The sequence below is a fragment of the Podarcis erhardii genome (assembly GCF_964252035.2).
Source record: "Podarcis erhardii genome assembly, chromosome: 5".
Taxonomy (NCBI): domain Eukaryota; kingdom Metazoa; phylum Chordata; class Lepidosauria; order Squamata; family Lacertidae; genus Podarcis; species Podarcis erhardii.
In genome coordinates this window covers 92,567,721-92,595,495 of record NC_138509.1, presented here as the reverse complement: position 1 = coordinate 92,595,495, position 27,775 = coordinate 92,567,721, and the positions used below count along the sequence as shown (strand labels likewise).

General features: G+C 44.1%; 2 protein-coding genes across 10 annotated transcripts in view; one reads left to right on the top strand and one right to left on the bottom strand.

Annotated features, from left to right (window-relative positions):
- Positions 1–27,775, top strand: part of MCF2L2 (MCF.2 cell line derived transforming sequence-like 2) — a 233,300-nt gene that overhangs the window by 87,217 nt on the left and 118,308 nt on the right. The window lies entirely within an intron of this gene.
- B3GNT5 (UDP-GlcNAc:betaGal beta-1,3-N-acetylglucosaminyltransferase 5) lies at positions 870–26,995 on the bottom strand. 4 transcript variants are annotated; one of them, XM_081862744.1, is made up of 2 exons: positions 26,689–26,995; positions 870–4,524 (listed from the first exon to the last, which is right to left on the bottom strand). In XM_081862744.1, the coding sequence occupies exon 2, from the start codon at positions 4,201–4,203 to the stop codon at positions 3,070–3,072; it is 1,134 nt and encodes a 377-aa protein (XP_081718870.1). In that variant the 5' UTR covers positions 4,204–4,524; positions 26,689–26,995; the 3' UTR covers positions 870–3,069. The 4 variants fall into 4 exon arrangements, with proteins under 4 accessions (XP_081718870.1, XP_081718873.1, XP_081718872.1 ...); XM_081862747.1 differs by lacking the exon at positions 26,689–26,995 and adding an exon at positions 21,221–21,243; XM_081862746.1 differs by lacking the exon at positions 26,689–26,995 and adding an exon at positions 6,856–7,399.

The following is a 27,775-nucleotide window of genomic DNA, read 5'->3' as shown; positions in this document are numbered from 1 at the left end:
AGACTGGTAGCTTACACAGTAAAGGCGGTTAATGGTTAATTCCATTTCAGAGATGGAAACCAGATCTTTCTCCCACCACCTTTCTGGAGTGCAATTTTCTAAACCAGGAAGTAAGATAATCTCTCACTAAAGGTCACATTTCTGCAACAGGACCAAGTGAAAGGGCCCAGACATTGTTTTGATATATACACTTTCCAGTCTGCTGGAAAGTGTATATCCTGATACGTAAAAACTTTAGGGATGTGCACAATTCAGTGGAAGATTGGAACCTGCCAGGGGGAAAGTAAGCCTTTAAATAGATTGAGTTACTCTATGCTTTTAAACCAGCTTAACTTAAACTGTGTTCCCAACTTGTGTGACTATGCTGAATGGCCTTAGGATCCCATCATTGCCATATCCCTTTTCAGGGCTTATGCTGGTTTAAAACAGGGGTCAGCAACCGAAGGCCCATGGGCCATAAGCGACCCGCGGAGGTCGTTTGACCGGCCCACAAGTCGCCCCTGAACCGAGTTGCCCACTCACACACTCCGCTAAACCGGCGAGGTGCAGGGAATCGCTTCCGCAGCGCCATAAGTCGCATCTGTGCAGACACAGATGCTGAAAATTGTGGGTACGCACGCGATTCAGCCCACGGAGGGATCTCCGCAGGACTGATCTGGCCCATGCAAGATAAACCTTGCCGACCCCTGGTTTAAAATGCTAGCTAATCTGGGACATACCCCAGCCTATCTTCTGCTAAACCAGGTTGTGGGAGTTACCGTAAGCTTCCAGGTGGGCCAGAGATCCGCTGTTTTCCAATTCTGCTCATTCCAGCGGATGGAGCCTTAAGATTGTATCCTCAATGACTTCAGATATCAAAGTAGAACACATTTACAAAATAACACAAAATTGTTTATTGAAAACAAGTATTTTACAAAATGTGATACAGAGCAAAAGTGTCATGAATAAATAGTCATTTCTGTAATAAAAAAAAAATATCAAATAGCTGCAAACCAAACAAGTAATTGCTTTAAATAAACACTTTTGTGCAACAGTGTTAAAACTAGTACCCGAAGTTACCATTCAGGCTGAAGCAATTTTACCTGTGAAGTGGAAAAATAAAAGTCTAACAACCTTGCATCTGGAGCACTGGCAAACTCAAGAATTTCCAGTTTCAAAAATATAAAGACAATCAATGTTCAGAACCCAGAAGGCTAAGAAAATGTCGAGCTCTCTTTTCCTGGAAAGAGTGCCTTCATAACTTCTTTAAATTGTTAAACATTCTTCTGCAAGCTAAAGTAGTACGAAACCATCTCCATGTCCCTTTAAAGCTAGCTAATAAATACTTTTAAAAGCAGAACATACCTGCTGTAAAACACAAAACACATACAGCACTTCCAACAGTCAACATAAGTTTTAGGTGCTAGCTATACATTAGGCCTTAAATCTTGTGGTCACTTGAGCATTGTGGTCACCGGACTAGCACTTCAGACAAAGCAAATGCCTGCTAGCAAGACCCAAACTCTTAAGCATATTCCGACTGTTATTGGATGGCATTAAGCTAGCTGTCAATGGGATGTCTGTTTGAAACTGGTTATAGCAATATAGAAATCAAACACCAATAAAAATCCATGTTCCATTAGCCCTACATTGTATGTAATTTGGATTTTAAAGCAAAGCCAGTAGCCTGGGGGAACAGGGCGATGAGGAGAGATGGCCAAGATTCTCCCCTCCCCAAACTATGCAAACCCTTTTGCCTAGAACCTTATGCGGCATGGTAGGTGCAAGCAAATAAATTCAGTTCCAACCCACCCTGTAAAACAGCACTGGGGAACATGTGCCCCTCCAGATGTTGTTGAACTACAACTTTCATCAGCTGTAGTCCAACTGGCATGGCCAATGGTTAGGGATGATGGGAGTTGTAGTTCCATATCTGGAGAGTCAGAGGTTCACCATCCCTGCTGTAAAACAGGACAGCATACAACTAAGAAACAGCTTCCACTCGCTCTTCTTTCCCCATGTCCCCCAAATTTGCTCCAGAAGTTTGAGGGAACTCTTACAACTTATTTAAGGGGCAGAGAGGAGAGGGAGGGGGAGTCCATTTCTGCGGGTAAAAGTTCTTGCACTAGCAGAACTTACGCATTTTCTATTTCGGATTCAGAGATTGCAAAGTCCCTTAAAACATGAATGGGTGGGGAATTTACTCATGTAAGTAGCTGACATGGATTGGTGTGTTTTACACCTTTCTGAACTTTAGAAGCCACTCTTGTGCTGTGTAATCCTACACTTTCAGATAAAACAGTGTCTCCTGCTGATTAAGTTTAACAAAAGTGAAGAGGATGAAAATATATTTGCAGTGAAGACCAACTGGGAGGCGAGGAATAATTAAGTGTGGTTTTTTTGTTCAGAGATCAGTGCTTTGGTTGCAAGATTTTACACCTTTTTTTAGTTGTTTTACAAAATTTTGAAATAGAGATGAAGTTTTTCAGGATTCATTTGAACCAGTGCTTGAAGCCAGCATGAGCACCACTTGTATAGGATCAAGGTTTCTAAAGTTAGGACTGAATTATCACTGTGATGGACTGTGATGGTAGTGGTAACAGGCATAGTGCCATTGGATTGATAAGACATACAATCAACATGTGATTGTGCATTGGAGTGGGGGAGAAAACATTATTTAACTAGTACATCAATACTTTCATCATTGCATTTATCTGAGCTGCCTACTTTACCTGCTCTTTCCAAATCGTATTATAAACAGAAGATGTACATGGTTTTCAAATAATCTGATTTCCAAATTCAATTCCATATGATAATTACAGCTAGTTTAGAATTGGAAGTGTAAACATACAGTTTTCAGTAATATCTATCCAGTTCTTTAAGTCTCTTGGACAAATACACTCTAACATATGGGAGCAAATGGTTCAATAGAGCCAAGAAAACTTTGTTGAAGCCATTAGATTAGTGTGGGATATAGGCAAACATTTACATTTAAAGTTTTCACATAATATTTTATGTTCATTTTTCATGTGTCAAGGGAGAAAAGAGCTGGAGATTTCAGATTTTTGGCTCAACAAGTCTATTCAAGTATTAGGAAAATGCAGCAACACAGGGATATGTGTCCTGATAGTCTAATCTGCAAAGAAGCATAATATTAACCATTCTACAATATATTTTACCCAAAACTCCAGAGGAAATGTTTTTCACTTTTGGATCCGTAGCCTGCTTCCAAAGGTAGCGAAGGTCTTCTACATGTCCATGAGAAGTCATCATTTTGTTGTAAATGCATGGGTGATATGGAGCCTTCCCTTCCCCAGAAAAAAAGGGATGGTGTTGTGGTTCAATTCCCATTTTGTTGGCACAGAGACCCATGAAAACATCATCGATGTAAAGGCTTGAATTAAGAGTCTGCGAGGCTGCATATACTTTAGCTGCTACGTCACTCGATATTACATACGCAGCTCCTGCTGTGTAATCCGGATACGCAGGCCAGGGATACATTTCATAGGGAACATAGTATTTGCTTTTCTTGTCTCTTATGGGAGGTGCTCCACGATGGACACGCCCAATCCAAAAATTCTGAACACCAACTTGTGCTAGATTTTGGAGGTATGCAACAAGATTTGGCATGTGGATGAAAATGTCATCATCTGCTGACATAACAAACTTGGCGTGAGGACAGAACTTATTTACCCAGCTAAACTGCATGAGTAATTTGTGGGTAAGGTTGTAGAAAGTATCTAAGAAGTCTCCTTGAATCAGATCGCCGTAAAACTTGTCTTCTGTTTGAAGCCTCATTTGCATATAGTCTCTGTCTGTAAGGTTTCTTGGCTGCCCCAACACAAACAGGGTCTTTATGTTGGCCTGAAGATAGTAACGGACGTACCTTTCATTACCCCACGTTTTCCGAATAGAGTCTCTCCGGTGACGGTTCTCAGGTGAAGACTTCACAAGCAGCAGCAGCAGAACATCTTGCTTTTGACATTTCTCCTTGTGGTTGATCAAGTATTGACAGCCTGCTACCCTATCCAAGTCCTTACTGATAGATAAGCTTTCATTCACAAAATCATAGCTATTTATGAGGTATCTATAAGAGTAAGACTTCATGTGGCTCACAATACTATTGTCAAGTGGTCCCCAAAAAACCATGAGAGACAGCACAAAACAAGTGGCAAATAGCTGTACAAATTGGCATTTTCTTACTCTTCTATGATTAATGTACATTCTGATGCACTCTTCTTATGTCCAACTACAGTTAAGGATCTTTATTTTTAAACAGAGTTCTTGTTTTCGCAAAAGAGTTCACAGTCTCTCCTTCAGGGGAAGTGTTCATCGTAGATGAATATTTATTTTGGACAGCAGCCTTAATAAAATCCTCATACGCCAACTTTTATAAGTCATCTTGCTTCAAAAGTTGTTTTGCTGGAATGGAAGGTGTGAAGTAGAGTCTGGACAACAGCACCTGCTGAATATAGTCTTTGCTCTGCTGCATCTTTAGCTGATTGAAGAATTACCTTGCATTTGTTCTCTTGCGGCTTAAGACATCTGCAAAATATAGGAAAGAAAATACTTTAGCGAAATGTTATTACATTTTAAATCACATTTATAATCCCATAGAAGACCCCTAAAAATACAAAAATACAACAAGTGAAGGATAATTACTCAAATTTTGGACTTATTTGTATCAAACAGACACTTCCACTTCCCCATGCATGGCTGGATTCCATGCCATTCCAGAAACCAGGGGTGGTTGCTAGACTACAACTTACATCATACCTGACCGCTGGCCATGCTGGCTGGGGTTGATGGAAATTGGGGAGTCAAACATCAAACTGCTGCAGTCATAAGTTCTTGACTATCTGATATGCAGTAATCAAGTACACAGAATTTCATCACATTACAGAACATTTATATTGAAATTCAATGGTTCACTTCAGACAAATTCTCATTAATTCTTAATAGTTCTCCATGGCAAGTCAATATTATCCCAATATTGCAGATAGGGGGAGCAGAAATAGCAGCTTGCCCAAGCTTACTGGCAGACCAGCCTGGATCTCAGAAGGAAATATCTTCAAACACCTATCATTGCTTTTGCTCTGCAAGCCCTCCTCCAAATGATATATAAGTACACATATATTAAAGCGTTCTGCAGCCTTTCTGCAGATCACCTGAATGGAGCTCAGAGCAGTGTTTTGAGAACCTCTGGTCTAGAAAGAATAGGCGCTCATTCTTTGCTAATTTACAAGACCAGTTTACACCACTTTCACGAATAAGACATGTAGTATTTAAATGATATTCTGACATTGTCGAGACAATGAAAAACGAGGTATTCCTGGTATGTAATTTCTTTGCCAATATTCAGCCTTACATGGCGTTTTGAGTGTAGGGCTCGGCTACACCAGCTTTTTAACAGCACCAGCCAAACATCGCAATCTGGCAGTATACCAAACTTGTCCCTCTGTGCAATATGAGGGCAGAGTGGTATGGTGGTTTCACCAGCGATATACTGCTGAGTGAAGCCAACATCACTGTCTGCTCCTCATACCAGTCCTGGGTGATAAAACGTTGATGTATCGTCCAGGCCTATTTGAGTGTATGTGTAATTTCAAGGGAAACCTGACAGCATGATGGAAAAATGCAAGTAGTATTTCTCTACCCGTGGACATATTAACAGGCACTCCAGAAATTAAAATATCCATGTGTCAGGTACTCTGCTATCCTATTCAGCATGCACCCATAAAAGCTTCTTCAGTACAGGACTTAAATCTGCGGAGGGGGCCGGAAGATGGCCTCAAGCAGATGTTTACAAGGAAAAGAAAGAAATAGCATCTTTCATAAGGCTGCATTAAAAAAAATCTTCAATTGTCCCAATGTAATTCTACAGCGGTTGAGTCATTAAAACGAGATTTAGTAGATCCAGAACTTGCAGAAACCAGCAGAAGTACTTAGGTTTCTGGTCACGAAGCATTAAAAATGGCCCTGTACTGAGAAAGAACGTGGTTTTTGTTTGTTGTTTGCTGTTTAATTACAAACACCGTCTGTATGTTTGGATGCAATGGAGGTCATAAATAGAGCTAAACACTTGTGCTGTCTTCAGCTGGCCCTCTGCTCCCCAAAATCAGGCGCCCTGTGCTTCAACTGGGGACAACTGTCCCCCCAACTGTGATCTCCCCTAGGAAAATTCATCCCTTCCCAGGCCTATTAGGATTAAAATCTGTTGTGTGGAGTCCCAAATGGGTTGTCTAAAATGAATTTATCTGAAGGCAGCAGGGCTGTTAACCTATGTGGGCAGGGATGCTTTTATTAATTTTCCCTCTTGGTTTTAATGTACTTATGTGTGTTGGGGGTTCTGTCTGGTTGTTTTGGGTTGCCTTGGGCAAGATTAACTAACTAAAAAACAGAATACCTAAAAGCAGGAAGCCCAGTGTGGTAAGCAAGGAACTCTTTCTTTGCCCAGGGTACAGCTGTAAGATACCATTTGAAGCCAATGGCTAGCAAGAGATTTGGTTGTTTAAAAGGCACATATAAAAGCCAGCCTTCTGTGTGAGGACTGGGGACAGTGGCCTCAGGGGCGAAGAGGTGACAGCAATGCCCCCGTCTTTCCTAAATTTCCCTCAGGCTGCCCGAGGAGAGACGCACTTCAGTGAGAAGGGCTGAGGCGGCCATAACGCTTTCTGAGGAGAAACAGTTGCCTGCCTGCTTCCATAAACAGTCCAAGTGGGGGAGGGGAAAGAAAAGTGAAATTTGAATCTCAGGCCCTTCTTCCATCTCCATTGCATGCGCTAGCTCTTCAAAAAAAGCAGCATTTGTTCAGACACAGGAAGCATGTTCATAGCCACCACCACCCACAAAAACAAGAGCCTTTTATTACCACACCTGAAGGTAATCACAAGGCAGGCAGACAAGCGTTTTCTTCACTCATTCTCCACATTGCAAGATCTGATCTCTATCACTACCCAGTTTTTCCCAAATGAAGCATAAAGCACTGTGCTGTGACAATTTGAAAAATAACATCTATAAAGCACCATGCTAACTTTATTGCTAATCACCCTATCAGACTAATCGGTACGTCACAAGGCCAGAAATTTAATGAAGCAATCGCCTCTTAAATAGCAGTTTCACTATAATCATTTGCTAGGGTCCAGTTAAAGCTATTTTTGGTCTCCATTTGGGTCCATGAGAGGCCCTAACTACCATTTCAGAGTGAGTGTGCCTGTGTGTGAGATAGGCAAGATAGACAGGGGACTCTATTCCTCTGCCCTCTCAGTGTTTTAAACCACTTTGACTTTGAATATATCTCATGATCAGGACTCCAATCCCCCTGCCTAAAAAAACCACAAAAGCCCCTTAACAAATATGAAAGCAGAAGTCATGCAAAACAGCATTGTACGAGTGTAACCACTGTCCCGTCAGTGAAGCTCAGGACTACCAACCGAAACAACCTGCAAGTCACTGACCGCACTGTGGCTTGGTAATGTGGTGAAGCAGGAATCCACACCTGTATTACTCTTCCCCAAAACCTGAGGCAATGTGGAAGAGCCCTTTGTGACAGGAGAAACAAAACTAGAAAGAAATACAAGGGAAAAGCCTGTCTTCCTATAAGCCAAAGCTGCAGAACTCTCAGCCTCATGGTGGCTAGAAACACAATTTTGAATTTAAAAGCAATGCACAGCAACTACTGTATTTTGCATTAGAGTGCATATTCGATGTACAAGCAGGGCAGGCTTACAGCCAGGCATCTCTCATTTCCAACTTCTTTTTTGCCATGCCCCACCTAAGCATCTCTAAAATCTCTGTGACATATAATATTATTCAAAAAGCAAACTCCTGTTCACGTGGAGGACTCCTAAAAGGCTATTAACTTGGTCTAACTCATTCACGAATTGCCCCCCTGTGGGGCGTGTGCCCCACGTTGGGAACCACAGCTCTACACCAAATTAAAGAGTTCAGCTTGATCTCCTCTCACAAGTAACTCACAAATTCCTGTAGTTGTTTGGAACGTTATCTGTGAAGTAGTTTAATTAAACCATGCGTGGCCAACCCATAACAGACAAGCATTATATTCTAAACAATATTCATCACAGCTGTTGTTTAACCATTCCTCGGTAGAGGTTTAGCAAGAAAGGGAATTGCTTGCAGAACTTGCAACAGCCTAAATGCCTTGACCTAGCCACTGTGATCCATGCGATGGTCACCTCCAGACTGGATTATTGTAACTCGCTCTACGTGGGGCTGCCCTTGAGACTGACCCCAAAACTCCAGCGGGTGCAGAATGCCGCGGCGAGACTCCTTATGGGGTCTTCGCTGCGAGATCACATTCAACCGGTACTATACCAGCTGCACTGGCTCCCGGTGGAGTACAGGATCAGGTTTAAGGTGCTGGTTTTAACCTTTAAAGCCCTATACGGCCTAGGACCCTCGTACCTACGGGACCGCCTCTCCTGGTATGCCCCACAGAGAAACCTACGGTCTGCAAATAATAACATCCTCAAGGTCCCAGGCCTCAGAGAGGTTAGGCTGGCCTCAACTAGAGCCAGGGCCTTCTCGGCTGCGGCTCCAATCTGGTGGAACGCTCTGTCACAAGAGACTAGGGCCCTGCGGGACCTGACATCCTTCCGCAGGGCCTGCAAGACAGAGTTGTTCCACCAGGCCTTTGGTCAGGGCGCAGCCTGACTCCCTCCTCTGGCAACCTGCTTAGAATCTTGCTTAATTAGTTGCCATTAATTTGATTTTAATTGATTTTTATAATGTAATATTTTTAGAATGTGTGAATATCTGATGGTTTGATTGTTGATTGTTGTTAGCCGCCCTGAGCCCGGCTTCGGCTGGGGAGGGCGGGATATAAATAAAATTTATTATTATTATTATTATTATTATTATTATTATTATTATTATAATTTCAGATTTATAGTAAGAGGAGTACAGGATCTTTGTCTCGGTTCAAAGAAATTCAGGCATCATGTGAGATGCAGCTGGCCTGAAGCAGTCTTGAGGTGCTCCAGCGAAACACAACCAGCACATGGTATTTACCCTCCTAGCCGAAAGGGAACCGTTTGGGTTTTTTCCTGGTAGATGGCCTGTGCTATGATTAACAACTTAGACAGATGTAGCCAAGGTTTGCAGCTTGTGGTGTGCAACAGGAGGGAGAAAAGCTGCAGAAGCAGTTTTTTTTAACACAGTTGAAATCAGCACTTTCCGCAGCACGAGTCAAGCTCTATTATTTTGGTTACATAAAATTACACAAACAAATGAAACACTCAGCAACTGCCTAGACAAGGTTCGTTTCAGCCTGCATGCTAAAAAAAATAAATGCTAGAAAGCAGCCCTAAGTTATTGGGGGGCTGGGGCGGAAAGAGAAGCAACGTTATTTTGCCCAATCTATCTGGATTGCCAGGGTAACTCTCTTCTTATCCCAGTTGCTAATTACCGTAATTAAACAAGTTCATCTTCCAGTGATGCTCACCCCCACCCAATTTTTTCTGCCAACAAACCCCTACAATTCTCAGAAGATTTAGGGGAATGTTGTGGGCTAGGGAGCATATTCAGTTCTTGTGGGGCACTGGCCAAGCCTTCGGGGCCTCAGATCTAGCACATCTCAGAACACTGTTTGAAAACCACTGTCAGATTCCCTTCTTAACGCAGCGCAGGCAAGTACCAGTTATTTCAGCTGCATGCTACTGTTGTGGTATACTTCTACTCAAGCACTCGTGGTTTTTACATCCTTCCCCAAAATGGCGCATCTCCACACTACAAGTCATGCTGATGACTAGTGCCAGCAAAGTAGGACATTAATAAGCACAAAATCCATTGTGATTTTACTCCTCATGCCCAATAACAATGCATCTTGGAAGGCCCAAATAATCTCAACACTGGGATCCCAGCAGCTCTCCAAATAACTCGTGATGGTATACCTAGGATTCTCCCATATTTATACTCGCAATGCAGCAGGGGAGATTGGGCTGGAAGATAAGCTTTCTGACCATGAAACTTGTTGAGGGTAACTAAACGTGCATGGAGGGTTTGGGGGAACCAGGAGGCAGAGAAGGAAATGGAGAGGCGTAATGACAAAAGGTTTGCTCAGATTTTCTTCTGGCAACAAGTAAATAGTCTTTTTTTAAAAAATGTAAGAACTGCCCTACTAGATCAGACTAAAGATCTTGCCTAATCCAGGATTCTCCCTCTAGGCACTCAAAGCAGCTTGCCCATTTATCCCCAGGAGAGGTATAAACGATTATCAGTTTGGACTACATGCATCAATTCAAAACAAAGTTAGAAATGCTGGTACTTTTTAATCTCCACCCTTCTTCCAAGGATGACATGAGTAGCAAACAGAGGGCTCTAATATTTAAAGTGTTCAGAATGCCATCCTAGTGGCATTTATTGGAGAACGCTCTTTTTCTTGCAGGAGTTGTATAAGCTGTTCTTTAAATAGAGAGAAAGAATAGTGAAAATGTCTTAAAGCAGAAATATGAAAGTTCTACGGGAATGCACATTCACTATTTCTTGTTAAAATATTTTCAGTGCTTACACTTAATCGCATACTTTATTGCCAAAAAACAAAGATTTCCCCCCCCCCCAGGTGTTCGGATTCCAGTTATAATTAAAGGGCTTTTTAATGAAATATGTACACACGCCCAGTTTCTAGTCCATTACAAACATCCCTTTGGTACAAGTTGTACTTCAATCACAAAAGAATACACCCTCTGATCAAAAGTACAATATTTCATTAAATATCGGGCTGAGCTTTGTAGCCTTTGCAAATGCACTGTGTCATGCAACAGTTACGCAAGTGTCAGGGCATGGAAAGCTTTTGTATGTAACAATTTCTGAAGCCTCGCTCAGACAGCGTGCCTTGCATCCAGGTGGATTAATGTAATGACACATGAAGGAAACCATGAGAAAACTGTCAAGGTAGAAGTGGTTTTTAAAGTCTTTTAAAGCGTAAGTGTAGAAAGCCCACAAGGCACACAGTGTGCAATTCCAGGAAGCAACTCTGATTTGAACAGGCTTCACTTCCTTCCTTGCACTCCCTATAACCTTTAAAACTATCAGTTTTCATCCTCACACCCTTGACTGATGCATTTTTGTGCCCTCGATATGCAACCTTCTATACATCTTGGGGAATGGAATATTACCCACCCCCTATTTGACCTTTCTGGATGCTTCTCCCAATTTGCCCAAGCAGTCACCTACTGACTGTGTAACTGAGTACCTGAGTGGGGTTACCATGCAAGCTGGTTTGCATATTACTCTTGTATTAAAATGTGCAATGCAAGACTGGAAGCTAGACTTTGCCCCAGAGCGTAATCTGAAGGCAAATGAGGCAACCAGCTTGCTAATGGTAAGCAGTGCCTGGACAGGTGACTGCCTAGATTACCATATGTGGTGTCTTGGGTTCCACAACAGAAGAAAGCCTTGATATAAATTTAAGAAATTAACAAATTCATGCTGAATGGTTTAACACAGAAAACTAGATTCCATAGTGTTTTATTTGACTCCTTCACTTCAAAAGTGTCTTCAGACGAAAAAGGTTGCAATATAGTTTATAGTTTTCAGGTTTCTAATGTCAGCAACCCCATCCCAGGGTCGTCTCTGTGTGTCTCTCACACATTAGCCACACAAAAGACACCTCCCCATTCTGCTAGGGTGAGCAGCAGAAAGTATATATCCCCTCTATATACACTACACCGTTTGGACATGGATAGGATAGCATAGAAATGTGCTAACAGAAACAGGATGTGCACATGCATCTGGCTCCCCATAGAACCACTCAGCACACTGTGGATTTCAGGCGGCTTCCAACCTGTCACTGGTTCTTAAGAAAAGAATCATTTTATTTTCATAGAATCATAGAGTTGGAAGAGACCACAAGGGCCATCGAGTCCAACCCCCTGCCAAGCAGGAAACACCATCAGAGCACTCCTGACATATGGTTGTCAAGCCTCTGCTTAAAGATCTCCAAAGAAGGAGACTCCACCACACTCCTTGGCAGCAAATTCCACTGTCAAACAGCTCTTACTGTCAGGAAGTTCTTCCTAATGTTTAGGTGGAATCTTCTTTCTCATAGTTTGGAACCATTGCTCCGTGTCCGCTTCTCTGGAGCAGCAGAAAACAACCTTTCTCCCTCCTCTATGTGACATCCTTTTATATATTTGAACATGGCTATCATATCACCCCTTAACCTCCTCTTCTCCAGGCTAAACATGCCCAGCTCCCTTAGCCGTTCCTCATAAGGCATCGTTTCCAGGCCTTTGACCATTTTGGTTGCCCTCCTCTGGACACGTTCCAGTTTGTCAGTGTCCTTCTTGAACTGTGGTGCCCAGAACTGGTCACAGTACTCCAGGTGAGGTCTGACCAGAGCAGAATACAGTGGCACTATTACTTCCCTTGATCTAGATGCTATACTCCTATTGATGCAGCCCAGAATTGCATTGGCTTTTTTAGCTGCCGCGTCACACTGTTGGCTCATGTCAAGTTTGTGGTCAACCAATTTTACTCATTTATGAAATTTATTCCCTGGTTCGAAGGTGGGCTTCAAGTGAAACAGTTCCAAATGGAACAGGTCAGTACAGATTCAGCTAAAGAGGTGCATCCCACAAAACAAAACACCTTAACTTTCAAAAGGCCAGGGTGAAGAGGTGCATCTTCAGCATATGGTGAAAGCTGTACAATGCAAAGATTCCTGCACTGAAGGGGGTTAGACTAGATGACCCTTGGGTTCCCTTCCAACTCTACAATTCTATGAAAATGCTAGATGGCCTCCACAATTGGGGGGTGCGGGGCACAAGGAAAGCCCCCTATGCAGACCTTAACCTCTGAGAAAATGGACAGGGAAAGTATTTCAGGTATTTTGGCCCTAAATCATTTATTCAATCACCCTAGGTTTTTTTATATATACACACACACAGGATAAGAACAGAAAGAGCTGTCTTACATTGAATCAAGACCATCTGTCCAACTAGTGCAGTATTGTCTACAGGCCTTCAGGCCACAGCAGATAATTCAGTTAAGATGTTGACCCTGTGTGTGTCAGTGTGGAAAAGGGCAAAATCCATGCTAGGGATCATTAGGATTTCTTATGCTTGGACCACACACGGAATACAAATAGTTCCTAGAATCCTGGGTCCATACCTGGAGAAGGGCCATCGCTCAGTGCAGAAGCTATGCAGGGAGAAGGTCTCTGGTTCCCTCTCTATTCAGGGCTGAAAGTCTCTTGCACCTGAAACCACAGAGAGCTGGTGCCAGTGAGTGTTCTGGGTAGCCAGCCACAACTCACATCCTCTCTGACCATTGGCTATGCTGGCTGAGCCTGATGGGAGTTGTAGTCTCTGAAGGGCAACACATTGGCCAATGCTGGTGTAGAAAATACTAAGCGAGATGTTCTGACTCCATAGAAGGCTGCTTTCTATATTCCACCAAGAAGGAAAATCTATGTTAGCATCTGAGATTAAGAGAAATAAAGCAGTGATTCCAAACATTATTCAGTTGAGTGAACAGAGGGTAACATGACGCATCTTTTTATGGTTGGTTCACACAGGCCCCCTGAGTGAACTCGTATGTGGCGAGGAGCCTCTGAGTGACTGTATCTGCTATCAGTTGTGATAGCTATAAAAGCCTCCTGCCATCCCTCTCTTAGCAGCGTGGCTGCCACCATCGCTCTTGCCTGCTCATCTTGTATAGATTGTATAGTTACTTATCTTCTTGGCTCGGCGCTCGCATAACTCCATATATTCCCATTTCTCTGATGAAAATAGGGGTGTCCTAAGGAAAAGTGTGCCGTTCCAACGGTTTCACTACAAAAACGATACTGCAGTCCTGGAAAAGGTTTAGAAAAGGGCAATCAAAATGATTGCTGCGGTCTGTAGCAACTGTATTAGGAGGAAAGGTTACAATATTTGTGCCTTTTTCCATTTAGAGAAAAAGCAAGTGTTTAGCGGGGTATAAAATTACACATGGTGCGCAAAAAAGCGGACAGAGAAAATATAATAACAGTAATAATAATAATAATAATAATTTATTATTTATACCCTACCCATCTGGCTGGGTTTCCCCAGCCACTCTGGGAGGCTTCCAACAAAAGATTAAAAATACATTAAAACACCAGTCATTAAAAACTTCTGTAAACAGGGCTGATTTCAGATGTCTTCTAAACGTCAGGTAGTTGTTTATTTCCTTGCCATCTGATGGGAGGACGTTCCACAGGCCAGGTGCCACCGAGAAGGCCCTTGGAGCTGGACCTCAGTGTCTGAGTTGAACAATGGGGGTGGAGACGCTCCTTCAGGTATACTGAGCTGAGGCTGTTTAGGGCTTTATTTTTTTTTTAATAATATTTATTAAAGATTTTCAAATATAACAGAAAAGAAAAACATCCAAATTTAAGGCCTTATTTTCAATGTCATCTTTCCAGGACTTCCCCTCCCCTCCCCCTCTTGTATTCCAGTTCTTTCAAATAGATTCAGCAAATTCTTACCCCAAGTTTTAAAGTTATTATCATTAACCCAATTTAAAAAATATTTTCCCATCCCCTAAAATCGACCTGTTCCCTTCCACGAGTTCCCCTCTTTAGTATACAATACAGATTAACATAAAAAAAATAGAAAAAAGAATAAAATGTAATTTAACACCCTTTGGATTCCAAATTTCCCTCCCCCCTTTCCCGGTTGCGTTCCCAATGTCCGTCAATGTCTACTGTCATCCTGGAGCTCCCACATCTAAGCCATAGTCCTTCACCAGTCCGCTTTGCCGTCTTTTTAATAGTCTTTGGGTCATCTTTGATTTCGAATGTCCAATCTTGGAAGGGGTCTATCTTCCAACTTTGTCCAGTTCTTGTTATTCTTGTTGTTCTTGTTGTTCTCTCTTCTCCTCTCTTTTTTTTTTTTCCTGCTCTCCTGCACAAATGTTCTAATTCCAAAAAGCTTGTAATTCCTCTACAGAGGCTTTGTTATTCAGGAACAAAACATTACGTCAAGTCCCTTCCATTCTTCAGTAGATAAATCTATTGTCTCCTTTAGTGTGTAGACCTCTGTAGACAAAATAGTGTTCCATTTCTGCAGTTTCCCAGGAGATAAAAAGTCCGATTCAAATTCCATGCCAGCAATACTTGTAATGACCCACAGCTCCTCTAGAGGGATTATAATAACTCAGTTTCCTTCCCAATCACACCCACCAGTCAAAGTAACTTATTATTCCTTGTTTTAAACAGTTTATATCCAATTTATAACAAATGTAACCAGCAAAGTCCTCGTAACAAAGTTCTCTTTTTGTTCTTCAGTTTTGGCAGCTCCTTTGACAGCTGTCAAAACCTCTATTTCTCCTCTCCTGGCGCTCTCACGGATCGCTCCCGGGGTTTTTCGGGGGGGGGGGTGTATTTTAATTCACATTCCACTTTTCTCCTCCAGCCCAGCTTATAGTTTTCCATCGCGAAATTAATAACTTTATCAAAAAAAAAAGGTTGCACTCGATCTTAGTTGTCAGGTCCTTTGCTTTAGCTCCTCTACAACAGGGGGGAGGCTGACTTCCTTTTTGCACCTCCCCCGCTCGCTCCGAATTTAAGAAAAAATTTGTTCCCCTTTTTAATCCAAGTTCCAATTACTCACGGGTTATTCTTTTGAGTCCAGATTTTCAATGGAAGAAGTCAGCGCTCTCCGCCAAATGGCATGCGGCTTCACTCGGCAGGGGAAGCGGAGGACTCACAGCACCACCACCCCCCATCACCCGCTCCGTAGCCTTTAAAAAGGCTCCTTCGCGTGGTCGGGGGGGGGCGCAAACGGTGCCCGCCGAGTCACCATGCCCATGGGTTTCAGCACCCATGGTTTTTGAGGGTCCCCGCGTCGCTGGCACGGTAGAACCCAGCCCCTGCCGAGCAGGCTCCCTCCGGAGCTCAGAGGGAGTCCGCCATTCGGCGATGGCGCCAACCCGGAAGTTGTTTAGGGCTTTAAAGGTCAGCACCAACACTTTGAATTGTACTCAGAAACATACTGGGAGCCAATGTAGGTCTTTCAAGATCGGTGTTATGTGGTCTTGGCGGCCACTCCCAGTCACCAGTCTAGCTGCTGCATTCTGGATTAGTTATAGTTTCCAGATCACCTTCAAAGATAGCCTCACGTAGAGAGCATTGCAGTAGTCCAAGCGGAGATAACCAGAGCATGTGCCACTCTGGTAAGACAGTCCGTGGGCAGGTAGGGTCTCAGCCTGCATACCAGATGGAGCTGGTAGACAGCTGCCCTGGACACAGAAAAGTTTTCCTTCCCCCCTAACACTAGAATTCAGGGACATCTAGCGAAGCTGAATGTTGGAAGACTCAGGACTTCTTCACAAGTGGAGAGAGAGCTGTTGCACTCAGGTCCTGTTTGCAGGCTTCCCACGGGCACCTGGCTTGGCCGCTGTGAGAACAGGATGCTACTCTAGATAGAACACTGGCTCTGCCAATGTCCTTAACCTAGGGCGTCAAATTTTGTGGTGCCTTTTACCCAAGTGAAATAGCTTTCTCAAATCAATACACCCCCCTAAAATAGTATGGATTATTCCATTTGCCAAGATCAGTTGTCACTGAGCCCTGGCTTGCTCTGTCCCCCTACCATGTTTAAGCACAAAGCTTTAAGAGTACGGGCATACAACCCACATGAAACAAAGGACCTTACAGGGTCAGAAATGGTTTCCTCAAGGCACAGAAAGCCTATTTAGCCATCTATAGAAGCATTACTCAACCAGCCCTAGCTTCACTCCTCAGTACTTATTTTTACATGAGCATGTGATGGTCACAGGAAAAAGTTAGTCAGTATTAACACCCATTACATACCAAGCTGCTGGCATACACCCACTGCTGTGTGCAGAGCTCAGCTTTTACAGCACATTGAAACTTGCAAGCCCTCAACATCTTGGTTCCTTCAGATTATATTGATCCAGCCTTCACCTAGCTTGTGTCTTCTGGCCTACAGATTACTTCACTGGTGCCTTAGCTCAGAACAAACTTTGCCTGTGGAAAACAGCAGATTCGCTCAACCTGGACATCAAATGAACCTCAACGATACCAGCCAGTTGCAGGCCTTGGGTCCCCCCCACCCGCTGGGCACTAAATGAAGGCTGCTGGCCAGACTTTTTCTTAGAACTACAGCTTTGGAACAAAAAGCACACGTAGCCAGTAACTGACAAACAAAGCATCCTATGCGCCTCCCATAGCTCAGTTTTAGAGCTTTGCTAGCAGGGATGAAACACAGCACCTCCAGTTAGAAGGATCAGTTAGGTGTCAAGAAAGAGCCAATATTGAACCACTCACGTCTCACATCAAACGAAACTGATCTGTAGAAAACAACCTGAAAAAAGAGACAATGCACGTACAGTGGTGCCTCTGGTTGCAAACAGGATCCGTTCCAGAGGCCCGTTCGCAACCTGAAAAGAACGCAACCCGTGTCTGCACGGGTCGCAATTTGCCGCTTCTGCGCATGTGCATGACATCATTTTGAGCGTCTGTGCATGCACGAGTGGCGAAACCCAGAAGCAACCCTTTCCGGTACTTCCGGGTCGCCGCGGGACGCAACCTGAAGCAAACGTAACATGAGGTATGACTGTACAAAAGTAAACTAAGAAATCTTTAATAAAAAAAAATAGGAAAATAAATAGAGCCAATATTGGATCGAGCCAATAATACATCTTGTCTGGCATGCTGTTCCAAGGGTCTCCAAAAGCATTAATACTTCAAGCTGTGGAGGCAGAGCTTGGTAGATATGGTAGCCTTTGAGTGCCCTCTCCTCCATGAATTTGTCTAATCCTCTTTTAAAGCCATTCAGGTTGGTGACTGTCTCCTGGGCGAGGGAGTTCCATAGTTTAACCATGCTCTGAATGGAGAAGTGCTTTCATGGACCTGTCCTGAATCATCCCAACATTCAGCTGCAAGACTTCTACCCAAGAGTTATTGCCAGTAGATACTACTGGACTGGTTGGACCAACAGACTGACTCGATACAAAGCCTGAAAAACAAAACTACATTACAATCAAACTTACACTACTTGGCAAATAGCTTTTAGGTGTTTTTAAAACTCAAATAGCTAGAGCACACTATAGTGTATAGGCGCACAACTTGATATCTGGAGCTACTCGTACAACAATAGGCTTACTTTCGCTTCTGTCATTTGCTGCACTTTCAGCATGCATTAGTTTTGTTTTGTAAAGGCCATTCACTTATCCAGTTTGTAACTGGAGCAGTTATCTAGGCCAGGAGAGGAGAATGGAGAATCTCTTTGTCCCTCAAGTTTCTCCCTGTTCCACAGCTCAGACAGACCCAAGACTGAGTTCTCTGTAAACTGAAAATTTGGAGGATGGATTTGTGTGCATTGCTGACCAAAGCAGAAGCAGACCTGCGAGTCTTTGTGGAGGCTGCAATAAGAGACTGGCAACATTTGCATATCACAGCAAGCCATGGTTAGTGGGCTGCCATGAATGCACAGATTGCTTCATTCCTCCCTGCTAGCAAGAATGATCACCCAGCAACAATCCCTGGTTTACCTGTTATGTCCAGGAATTGTGACCGGTTTCATTCAAACACACTGTCATTCAGATGAACAATTGGTAAGCCAAGAACAAACCTTTAGGTCATGTTTTATTTGGAGCGAAGCATACCCCCCCCAATTTGGACACAAGATCCAAGGATTGGGGTTTGTTGCATCTGCTTACAAGCAGGGAGGAGTCAGGTGTGAGCAATCTGTGCATTCTTAGTAAGCCATAAAACATGGCCTACCATGACATGCAAAAAGCAGCCAGCATGTAGGATGCAATGCCAGATAGCCATGCCAATATGAAGAATCCTCCAAAGAATGTTTCACACATGAGTTTCATCATATGCAGCAGTGTGTTCATGAGTAGGGAAGAGCAGGCTGGAATCATGTAGAAATTGTTGTGAGAACCGGCCTACAGGAAATATGCATACTGAAAATGATTGAACTGTAGGTGCAGCAAATCCAAGCTGGCTTTAAGACAAGCCACCCAACAGTTACTTAAGAGGCCTTTTTAGTTTGCAAACCTGTCCCAAAAGGGAATTCAGCCCAATTCCATTTGATAACAGAAAGTTGCCCAGCAACCAAGGTCAATTTTCATTGACTCCTTTTCTAAGATTGTGGGGTGGGGAGGCCTGATTATCAGTAGTTCATGAAAGCAAGGAACAGTTAATTATACCAAAAGTTTTCAATCCACAAAACAAGTGGCAGCTACGAATTACATAACTGGATAGTTCCTGATGCACCCAGCTCCATGCTGTTCGTAACCCAATGTCAAGCATACCGTGCAGCTTGAGACTTGCTTTCTTTTCCTTTCCAAGACATCAGAGCGCTGAACAGGCAGAAGAGACACCACCCCAATCACCGTGAGATTCCAGGGGTTGCAGGCATGCTTCCCAGAGTTTGTGTTCCCTTTGGGGACAATGTGGCACTACAGAGACTATGGTTTTATATGGTTTTATTTACACATATATGCAACCTGTACCTGGGTGGAGGGACTGCGGAGCATTCACATCCTAAGAGGGTCTGGCTTCCCCCTTAATGGCAGCATTAAATCCAAAGGACAGCAAAAAGCCATCCGCTGTGTCTCTTAGTTCAAGCCTGTCATTCCACTAGTACCCAGCAAAGAAGGGCCCCAGGGCCCCAGTCACCCTTGCCTGGCAGTCTTGCCATTTGTTGATTTATTGTTGAACCTGCACCCATCTGGCTGGGTTTCCCAAGCCACTCTGGGCGGCTCCCAACAGAATTAAAAGCATAGTAAAACATCAATCATTAAAAACTTCCCTAAACAGGGCTGCCTTCAGATGTCTTGTAAAAGTCAGATAATTGTTTATTTCCTTGACATCTGATGCGAGGGCGTTCCATAGGGCGGGCGCCACCACCAAGAAGGCAGCCTGTAGCTTCACTTCTTGCAGGGAGGGAACCATCTGAAGACCCTCAGAGCTGGACCTCAGTGTCTGGGCTGGTGGTTTCCTTGATGGACCATCACCGACTTTGTCCTCCACTAATGGCCCATTCACCTGACTCTGTTGAGGTGGCTTGGCTCTTCAGCATAACTAAATCCAGGGGCTTTCCCAAAGTTTAATCAAACCTCGGTTAATTTGAACTTTTACTAAATCCAGGAATTATGGGGTGACCCAACCAATTCATAACAGTATCTTTCATCTCTATGATGGGGATTTCCTGCAAGGAAAGTCTGCAATCTCTTTTCCATGCCATGCTCCTTACAGAGATGCAAAATCAATCCCTTGCCACCCCATTAGGAGTGCACACTTTGCTCATCTTAACAGCTGCATGCAAGGAGGCCACTGCTATTACTCATGAAATCTGTAATGAGCTACAGCCTAGGAACAAATACTTAAAATCAATGCGGCACATCCGTGGCCATGCAAGGACTGGATTCCAGATCGACTAAGCCAGGGATGAGGAAGACGTGGTCCTCCAGATACTATTGGATTCCAGTTCATATCAGCCCCGAGCAGCATGGCCAATGATCAAGGAAGGATAAGAGCTGCAGTCTAGCAGCAGCTAGAGAGCCACGGGTTCCCACTCTGTGTTAAATGCAGTTGTTTAGCCACTATCTTTTGTACTGGGAATGCAGAAGTATCCCAGGTTCCCTTTATCTTACTCAATAAGCAAGAGAGCTTCTTATTACCACACCACACCAAATCTCTTAGCGAAGCTACAACGTAGGAGGATAGAGTAGAGAGATAATGGTATACGGGAAACATTTTTTGAAGGAGTAACTACATGGGACTCTTATCAAGGCAAGATGTTCCCACTGCCATTATGCTTAAGCCAAAGCAAAGCTACACATAAACCTGAACTGATGCAACAGTTATTCTCTTCCCCAGAAAACTCCTGGGAACTTTAGTTATGCAAGGAGAGAGGACTAATCTCCGCCACCTCACCATACCATAATTCGAAGATTTTTTTGTAGGAATACCATGATAATTAAGTTGATATGAAAACAGATGTGCTTTTAGTCAAGATAGCACAGTACTAAGCAGAACACGCACACAAAGACCCACCCAAATAATCAGAATAAACTTTAATGCTATCAGCACCAATGAAATAAAGGGAGGATTGAGGATGGTGGGGGGAGGTGTCTGCAAAACAACAACAAGGCAACCTCCAACTATGGGGTTATCTGTAACAAAAAATGTTCCAAGACTGCACCTTTACATTTGACAAGTACCCACCATTGCAGCTGACACACAAAATAATAGGAACAGTGTAGACCACGTACTTACAGCATTTTAGACAAAAGATCAGCGACCTTCACATTTTTTCCAGGTTCTGCTCTCCCCTCAACCTTTGAGCTCTTTAACCATTCAGGCTCACATCACTCAGTCGGCTAATTTAGTGAAAGATACATAAAGGAAGTTTAACAGCAGGAAACACTGGTGGAGGGGAGGTGTCTGTGTCTGCCATAAACAGATGGCTACTATAGGAAATGAACTAATTTTGCAAGCAGTTATTACCACAAGCCCTAAGCTCTATATTCAACACCATACAACAGAAGTCTTTAGCCGCATTCTTTATAAAAGCAGCTGCTTAAATGTACACATTAGCTTGTTTCTTCTTACCAAAAGCTGAGGCTAATATTCTTGGCATGAGAAATATACAATGCTGTAAGGCGCCCAGAATGGCTGGGGAAACTCAGACAGATAAGCAAGGTATAAATAAATTAACGTCACCTGCAGAACATCTTTGGAACCCATCAAATACAGGGCAGCACAACAATATTTATCTTAGTTATCCCTCGAGTGATTTTTACTATACAGCTGTAACAACTGGGAATGGAAGCAACAGTGACTTAATAAGAGACCTAATGAGGATTGGATTTGAATTCACATTTTGCCTTCTAAATACAGTGTCTACCCATTCATGGTACAGGATGGAAATAGAGGCTGGATGTAGCCATAAACTGCTTTGTTACAACCTGTTCCAATTCCCCGTATTTTTCGCTCTTTAAGATGCACCAAACCACAAGACGCACCTAGTTTTTGGAGGAGGAAGACAAGAAAAAAAGTATTCTGAATCTTAGAAGCCAGAACAGCAAGAGGGATCGCTGCGCAGTGAAAGCAGCAATCCCTCTTGCTGTTCTGGCTTCTGTGATAGCTGCGCAGCCTGCATTCGCTCCATAAGACGCACATACATTTCCCCTTCCTTTTTAGGAGGGAAAAAGTGAGTCTTATAGAGCAAAAAATACGGTATAATGCAAGTTATTTTGCGCTTCTGCTATCATATCAGCATATACATCCCTGCTTATCACCACCTCGGGGAATTATTTGCACATATTCCGTTTTGTATATAGAATAAATACCCTTGCCTTTAGCAACGTTAAGAATAGAGGTTTTCTTAAACCACCATCCAGCCCAGTACTGTCTCTGATGACTCGCAACAACTCTCCAAGCAAGGGGTCTTTCCCAGACCTACCAGGCAATACCTGTCATTAAACCGGGAACTTTTTTATTTGCAAAACATTTACTCTACCAGCGAGCTACAGCTCTTCCCTCTCATGCAGCCCTCTACAACTTGGTGCCCGCCCACCCCATCATAGAACTGTAGAGTTGGAAAGCACCAAAGCAATGCACGAATCTCAACACATCCAGTTTTTTAAAATTGTGTATTATTTATTAAATTTGTATGCCACCCTATACCCGCAGGTCTCAGGGCAGTTACAACATATAAACCACAATATAAAAACACAAAATACATCACAAAAACAACCCAAAAACACCCCCCTCCCCAACACATTTTAAAAGGGCGTTGGATGTCAATCAGCCAAAGGCCTGGTTAAAAAGGAACGTTTGGCACCTAAAGGTGAATAATGAAGGCACGGTTTGAAACCATACCAGAGCCTGTTTAGCTTTGCAAATGTTGAGACTGCAGCTCCCATCAGTCCCAACCACAATAGCCAATGGTCAGGAGTGATGGGAGTGATGGGATCTAGGAGTCTTGGTTGACCACAAACTTGACATGAGCCAACAGTGTGACGCGGCAGCTAAAAAAGCCAATGCAATTCTGGGCTGCATCAATAGGAGTATAGCATCTAGATCAAGGGAAGTAATAGTGCCACTGTATTCTGCTCTGGTCAGACCTCACCTGGAGTACTGTGTCCAGTTCTGGGCACCACAGTTCAAGAAGGACACTGACAAACTGGACCGTGTCCAGAGGAGGGCAACCAAAATGGTCAAAGGCCTGGAAACGATGCCTTATGAGGAACGGCTAAGGGAGCTGGGCATGTTTAGCCTGGAGAAGAGGAGGTTAAGGGGTGATATGATAGCCATGTTCAAATATATAAAAGGATGTCACATAGAGGAGGGAGAAAGGTTGTTTTCTGCTGCTCCAGAGAAGCAGACACGGAGCAATGGTTCCAAACTACAAGAAAGAAGATTCCACCTAAACATTAGGAAGAACTTCCTGACAGTAAGAGCTGTTTGACAGTGGAATTTGCTGCCAAGGAGTGTGGTGGAGTCTCCTTCTTTGGAGGTCTTTAAGCAGAGGCTTGACAACCATATGTCAGGAGTGCTCTGATGGTGTTTCCTGCTTGGCAGGGGGTTGGACTCGATGGCCCTTGTGGTCTCTTCCAACTCTATGATTCTATTCTATGAGTTGTAGCCCAACATATGGAGAGGACCAGTTTGAGGAAGGCTGCTGCAATGTTATAATCGCTGGCAGTGGTTCTCAAAGCCCAATGTCACCCTCTCCTTGGAGAGCCTCAGAGATATTCTTGGGCTTGCTCTACTGATGCCTTCACAGGCATGGAATGCAGAGCAACCACTCGCTTCCACCATCACTCCAGGAAGCTCTTCATGTTGTTCCAAAAGCTGACTGCCAATAAATCAGCAAAGTACCTTTTTTTTTAGCATAAACTTCCCTATAGGCTCTCAACCATATTAACACACACTATGGAATTTTTTGTTCTCAGGATGGGCACAAAATCATATTCTGAGAGTCATCGGCCTCCATTAGCAACAGGAGTGAGGGGAGGGAAGAGGCTTAATGTGTGTGTTTTTTTACAACTTGAGAAATGCCTGTGAAAACAAAAAAAGGAAAGAAAAAGGCCTCGAGTAAATTCAGGTTGACAAAGTTAGCAGAGGCTTACCAGCGCTCAAAATGTTTTCCACACCCCTCTCTTCACAGGTCCCGTAATTCACTCTCAAACAACAAATTGTAGACTTTCATGTACACTCCAGCCAATTAACTTTTCAATTACAGGTGTGGAAAACAGCAAAAAATAACAATAATAATGAAAGTAACAAATACCCAGCTGTATACTCCAGCCAATTAACTTTTCAATTACAGGTATGGGAGATCGCAAAGAGAAGTGAAAAAAAAAAGAGCCCTTAATTGAAACATCTCTTGTGTAAACAGCCTAAAGCAGAGCTAGGCAGGGCCTGGTCCCTTCTCATCAGCTGCTACAACTAAAGGACAGGTGTTACCTACACTCCCCTAATTGCAAAGCTAAGTTAGAAGGATGGTTACCCATTTTTAGTCTGCAAGCCCTGAAGGAGCATCTCCACCCCCATCGTTCAGCCCGGACACTGGGATCCAGCGCCGAGGGCCTTCTGGTGGTTCCCTCATTGCGAGAAGTAAGGTTACAGGGAACCAGACAGAGGGCCTTCTCGGTAGTGGCGCCTGCCCTGCGGAACACCCTCCCTTCAGATGTGAAGGAAATAAGTAGCTATCCTATCTTTCAAAGACATCTGAAGGTAGCCCTGTTTAGGGAAGTTTTTAATAATTAACGCTGTATTGTTTTTAATACTTGATTGGGAGCTGCCCAGAGTGACTGGGGAAACTCAGCCAGATGGGCAGGGTATAAATAATAAATTATTATTATTATTATTATTAGCCAGAGAGTAGCACACAGACGGCAACCTGGCACCCTCCAGATATATTGGGCTGCAGCTCCTATCAACCCCAAGCCAGTAGGAGCAGTTGGTTAGCATCCATCTGTCTCAGGAACCAGTGGAGAGTGCACCTTTGGGGATGAAGTCAAACTGTTGGGAGAAATTGCAGTGTTGTTGCTCTTTAAAAAAACCCACTCGCAGAGCCCGAAGGTGGGAGTGGATGTGCTACACTAACCTCATCATATGTTGCTGCGGCAGAGTTAAACATATACAGGCTACCTAGATCCTCTCTCAAGGGAGTCATAGAATTGTAGAGTTGGAAGGGACCATGCAGATCATCGAGTCCAACCCCCTGCAATGCAGGAATTTTTCGCCCAAGGCGGGGCTCGAACCTACGACTCAGATTAAAAGTCTCTGTGCAATTTAAAAGATTGCAAAAGGGGGGAGGGTCATGCCATCCATTTGGGATCCCACCTGCAGGGGACAGCAGAGGCTGCCAAAGGAACCAGCAAATTCCTCCTCCCAAACCAAACAAGACACTACTATGGAAACTCCACAGGTCGTCTTAAAAGACCAGCAATTTTTATTTTTTTTTAATGGCGCTGTATGGGCCTCCGGCTTACAAAAGCAGATGCCAAGTTGCTCGTGCCCCAAGACTCTTGTCGATTTTGCTGCAAAGGATTAAAACTGTTACTGTGGGAACTCTCTTCTTTCTTTGCTCCCACTCCCATCCCTCCCACACCCCCCCCAAATAAAATGCTAAACGAAGAAGGGGCGAAATCCCTTCCCTGCCCTCTTAGTTGGGGGCGTGGGAGAAACTAGCCCGCTCCGGGTAGCTTGCAAAGGATAATAGCCCCAACGACGCAGAAATGAGAATGCGTCGGATTGCCTAAGCAAGGAAGCTTGAAAGCGCACTCGCCTTCCCATTACAGTGTTGGCGGGTGGGGGGAAAAAAGCAAGATTTGCACAACAGGCAATTCAAATGAAAAGCAGAGGGCAGGGGGAGGGCCTTCTGCGGAGACCCGGCTGTGCAAAAGTTTTTTATCATGCGGGGGGAATCGGTCTCGTTCCCTAAGGCTGGAGGAGGAAAAAGGAGGCGGCTCCTCTCGGTGCCTTTGGGGTCGACGTTGCAATTTTCGACAGAAGCCATAGGCAGCTGCATCGGCTCGTTTTTGCCGGGAGGGAACACCCGCAACCACACAAAGCCGGGAGGGACTGGCGCGAGAATGTGCAAAAGGAGGTGAAAGATCAGTCGGGGGTAGAGGTAAAAGTCCCTGCAGTTGCATTTAAGAGTTATTTTGCGGGAAGTCTCTTCCTTTTCAAAAAGGGAAGTGGAAGAGGAATGGCGATTGCAAAAGCAAACCCAGAAAGGCACTCGATTCAGCTGCAAATAACTCTTCCCGGAGCGAGCGAGTCAATTACCACACCTACTTTCGGGAATTTAAAAGTGAATGGTCGCGCGCATCCAAAGGAGAAGGAGCCCAAAGGAGCCCAAACGAGGCCATAAAAGGGACCCTCTTTTTTCAAAGGCGTGAAAGAGGAAAAATCCTAGACAATAGGCTGGCCTCGTGAACTATTTGCAGCGTTTCAGGCTCCGTTAATAGTCACCCTTTCCGAAAAACTCATGGGGTGGGGCGGAGCGCAGGAACTTGCTGGGAAGTTTCGAAATAAAACGTTAGATGAAGTTCCTATCGTGTTTTCCTGCTGCAATGTGAAAAAGCCAGAAAAACTTCCAATCAGGTTGCTGTGCCTTTTACGAAGGATCTCGGCAAAAGCTCCCCAGCCCATCTCCCGAAACGAAAAGCATTCTGTCCGACACCGTATTTTTAAAAATCGGATATGTAATTAATGGAATGGCTTACCCTCGCAAAGGCTGGAGAAACCACCCGGCTGCCAAGGGGACGCTCCTTCGGCCTCTCTTTGGGAGCCCCAAAGCAAAGGCGCGCCTGCGAAGGACCACGCGCGGAGAGAGAGGAAACCCCCGCATTCACGCTCCTTCTTCCTCCCGCCCGGGCGCGCCCCTGAGCTCCATTCACTCCGGGGCAGGATTAGGCGAGCTCTGGGGAGGAAGCTGATTGGCCAGAATCACTTTGTAAAAGCGGAGGCAGTTCCCCCGCTTTATACAATTCGCATTCCGCCCTCTTCGAAACCGGCAGCTCTGTGCTGTGGGCGCTTCGCTCCGGAGTCAGCCTCCCCGACTGCCACTTGCCTCCCCGAAAATGCGCCCCAGGACTTCACCCTCTCCAGCTGGATCTGTTTGCCCCGGACGCTGCTTGTTTCATCGTTTTCTCACGCTGAGAAAATCACCTGCCTTTGGGGAATGGCTTAGCTCGTTTTCGTTTTAAAGGTGCGCGTGCTTCTCGAGAAGTTACATCTCAAAAGAGAATTAATTTGCAGTGTCTGTGTACGCCCAGGAACCGATACCAGGGCATGGTTTGCAATTTCTCCCTCCGCAGTTGCGGAGGCACATTCTGAGCTGTTGGTCAACCTGTGTTATGTTTTTCTCTAGTATCTTTAACCGAGCAAGCACAACGTCTCCAACTCTTTATTAAATCAAAACAAATTCCTTCCAGTAGCACCTTAAAGACCAACTAAGTCAGTTCTTGGTATGAGCTTTCGTGTGCATGCACACTTCTTCAGATACATGCATGCACACGTGCATGCACACGAAAGCTCATACCAAGAACTGACTTAGTTGGTCTTTAAGGTGCTACTGGAAGGAATTTGTTTTGTTTTGACTATGGCAGACCAACACGGCTACCTATCTGTAACTCTTTATTAAATGGCAGTAAACTGAATGCAGGCAGCTGATGGTTCCGGAGACGTTTATTTCTGGGGAATATTCTGGGGACATTTATTTCTGGCATGTAGCTCACCTCAGATGCTCCCCATGCAAAAAGTCCCCAAATTCAATCCCTGGCATCTCCAGTTAGGGCTGGTTGAGACTAC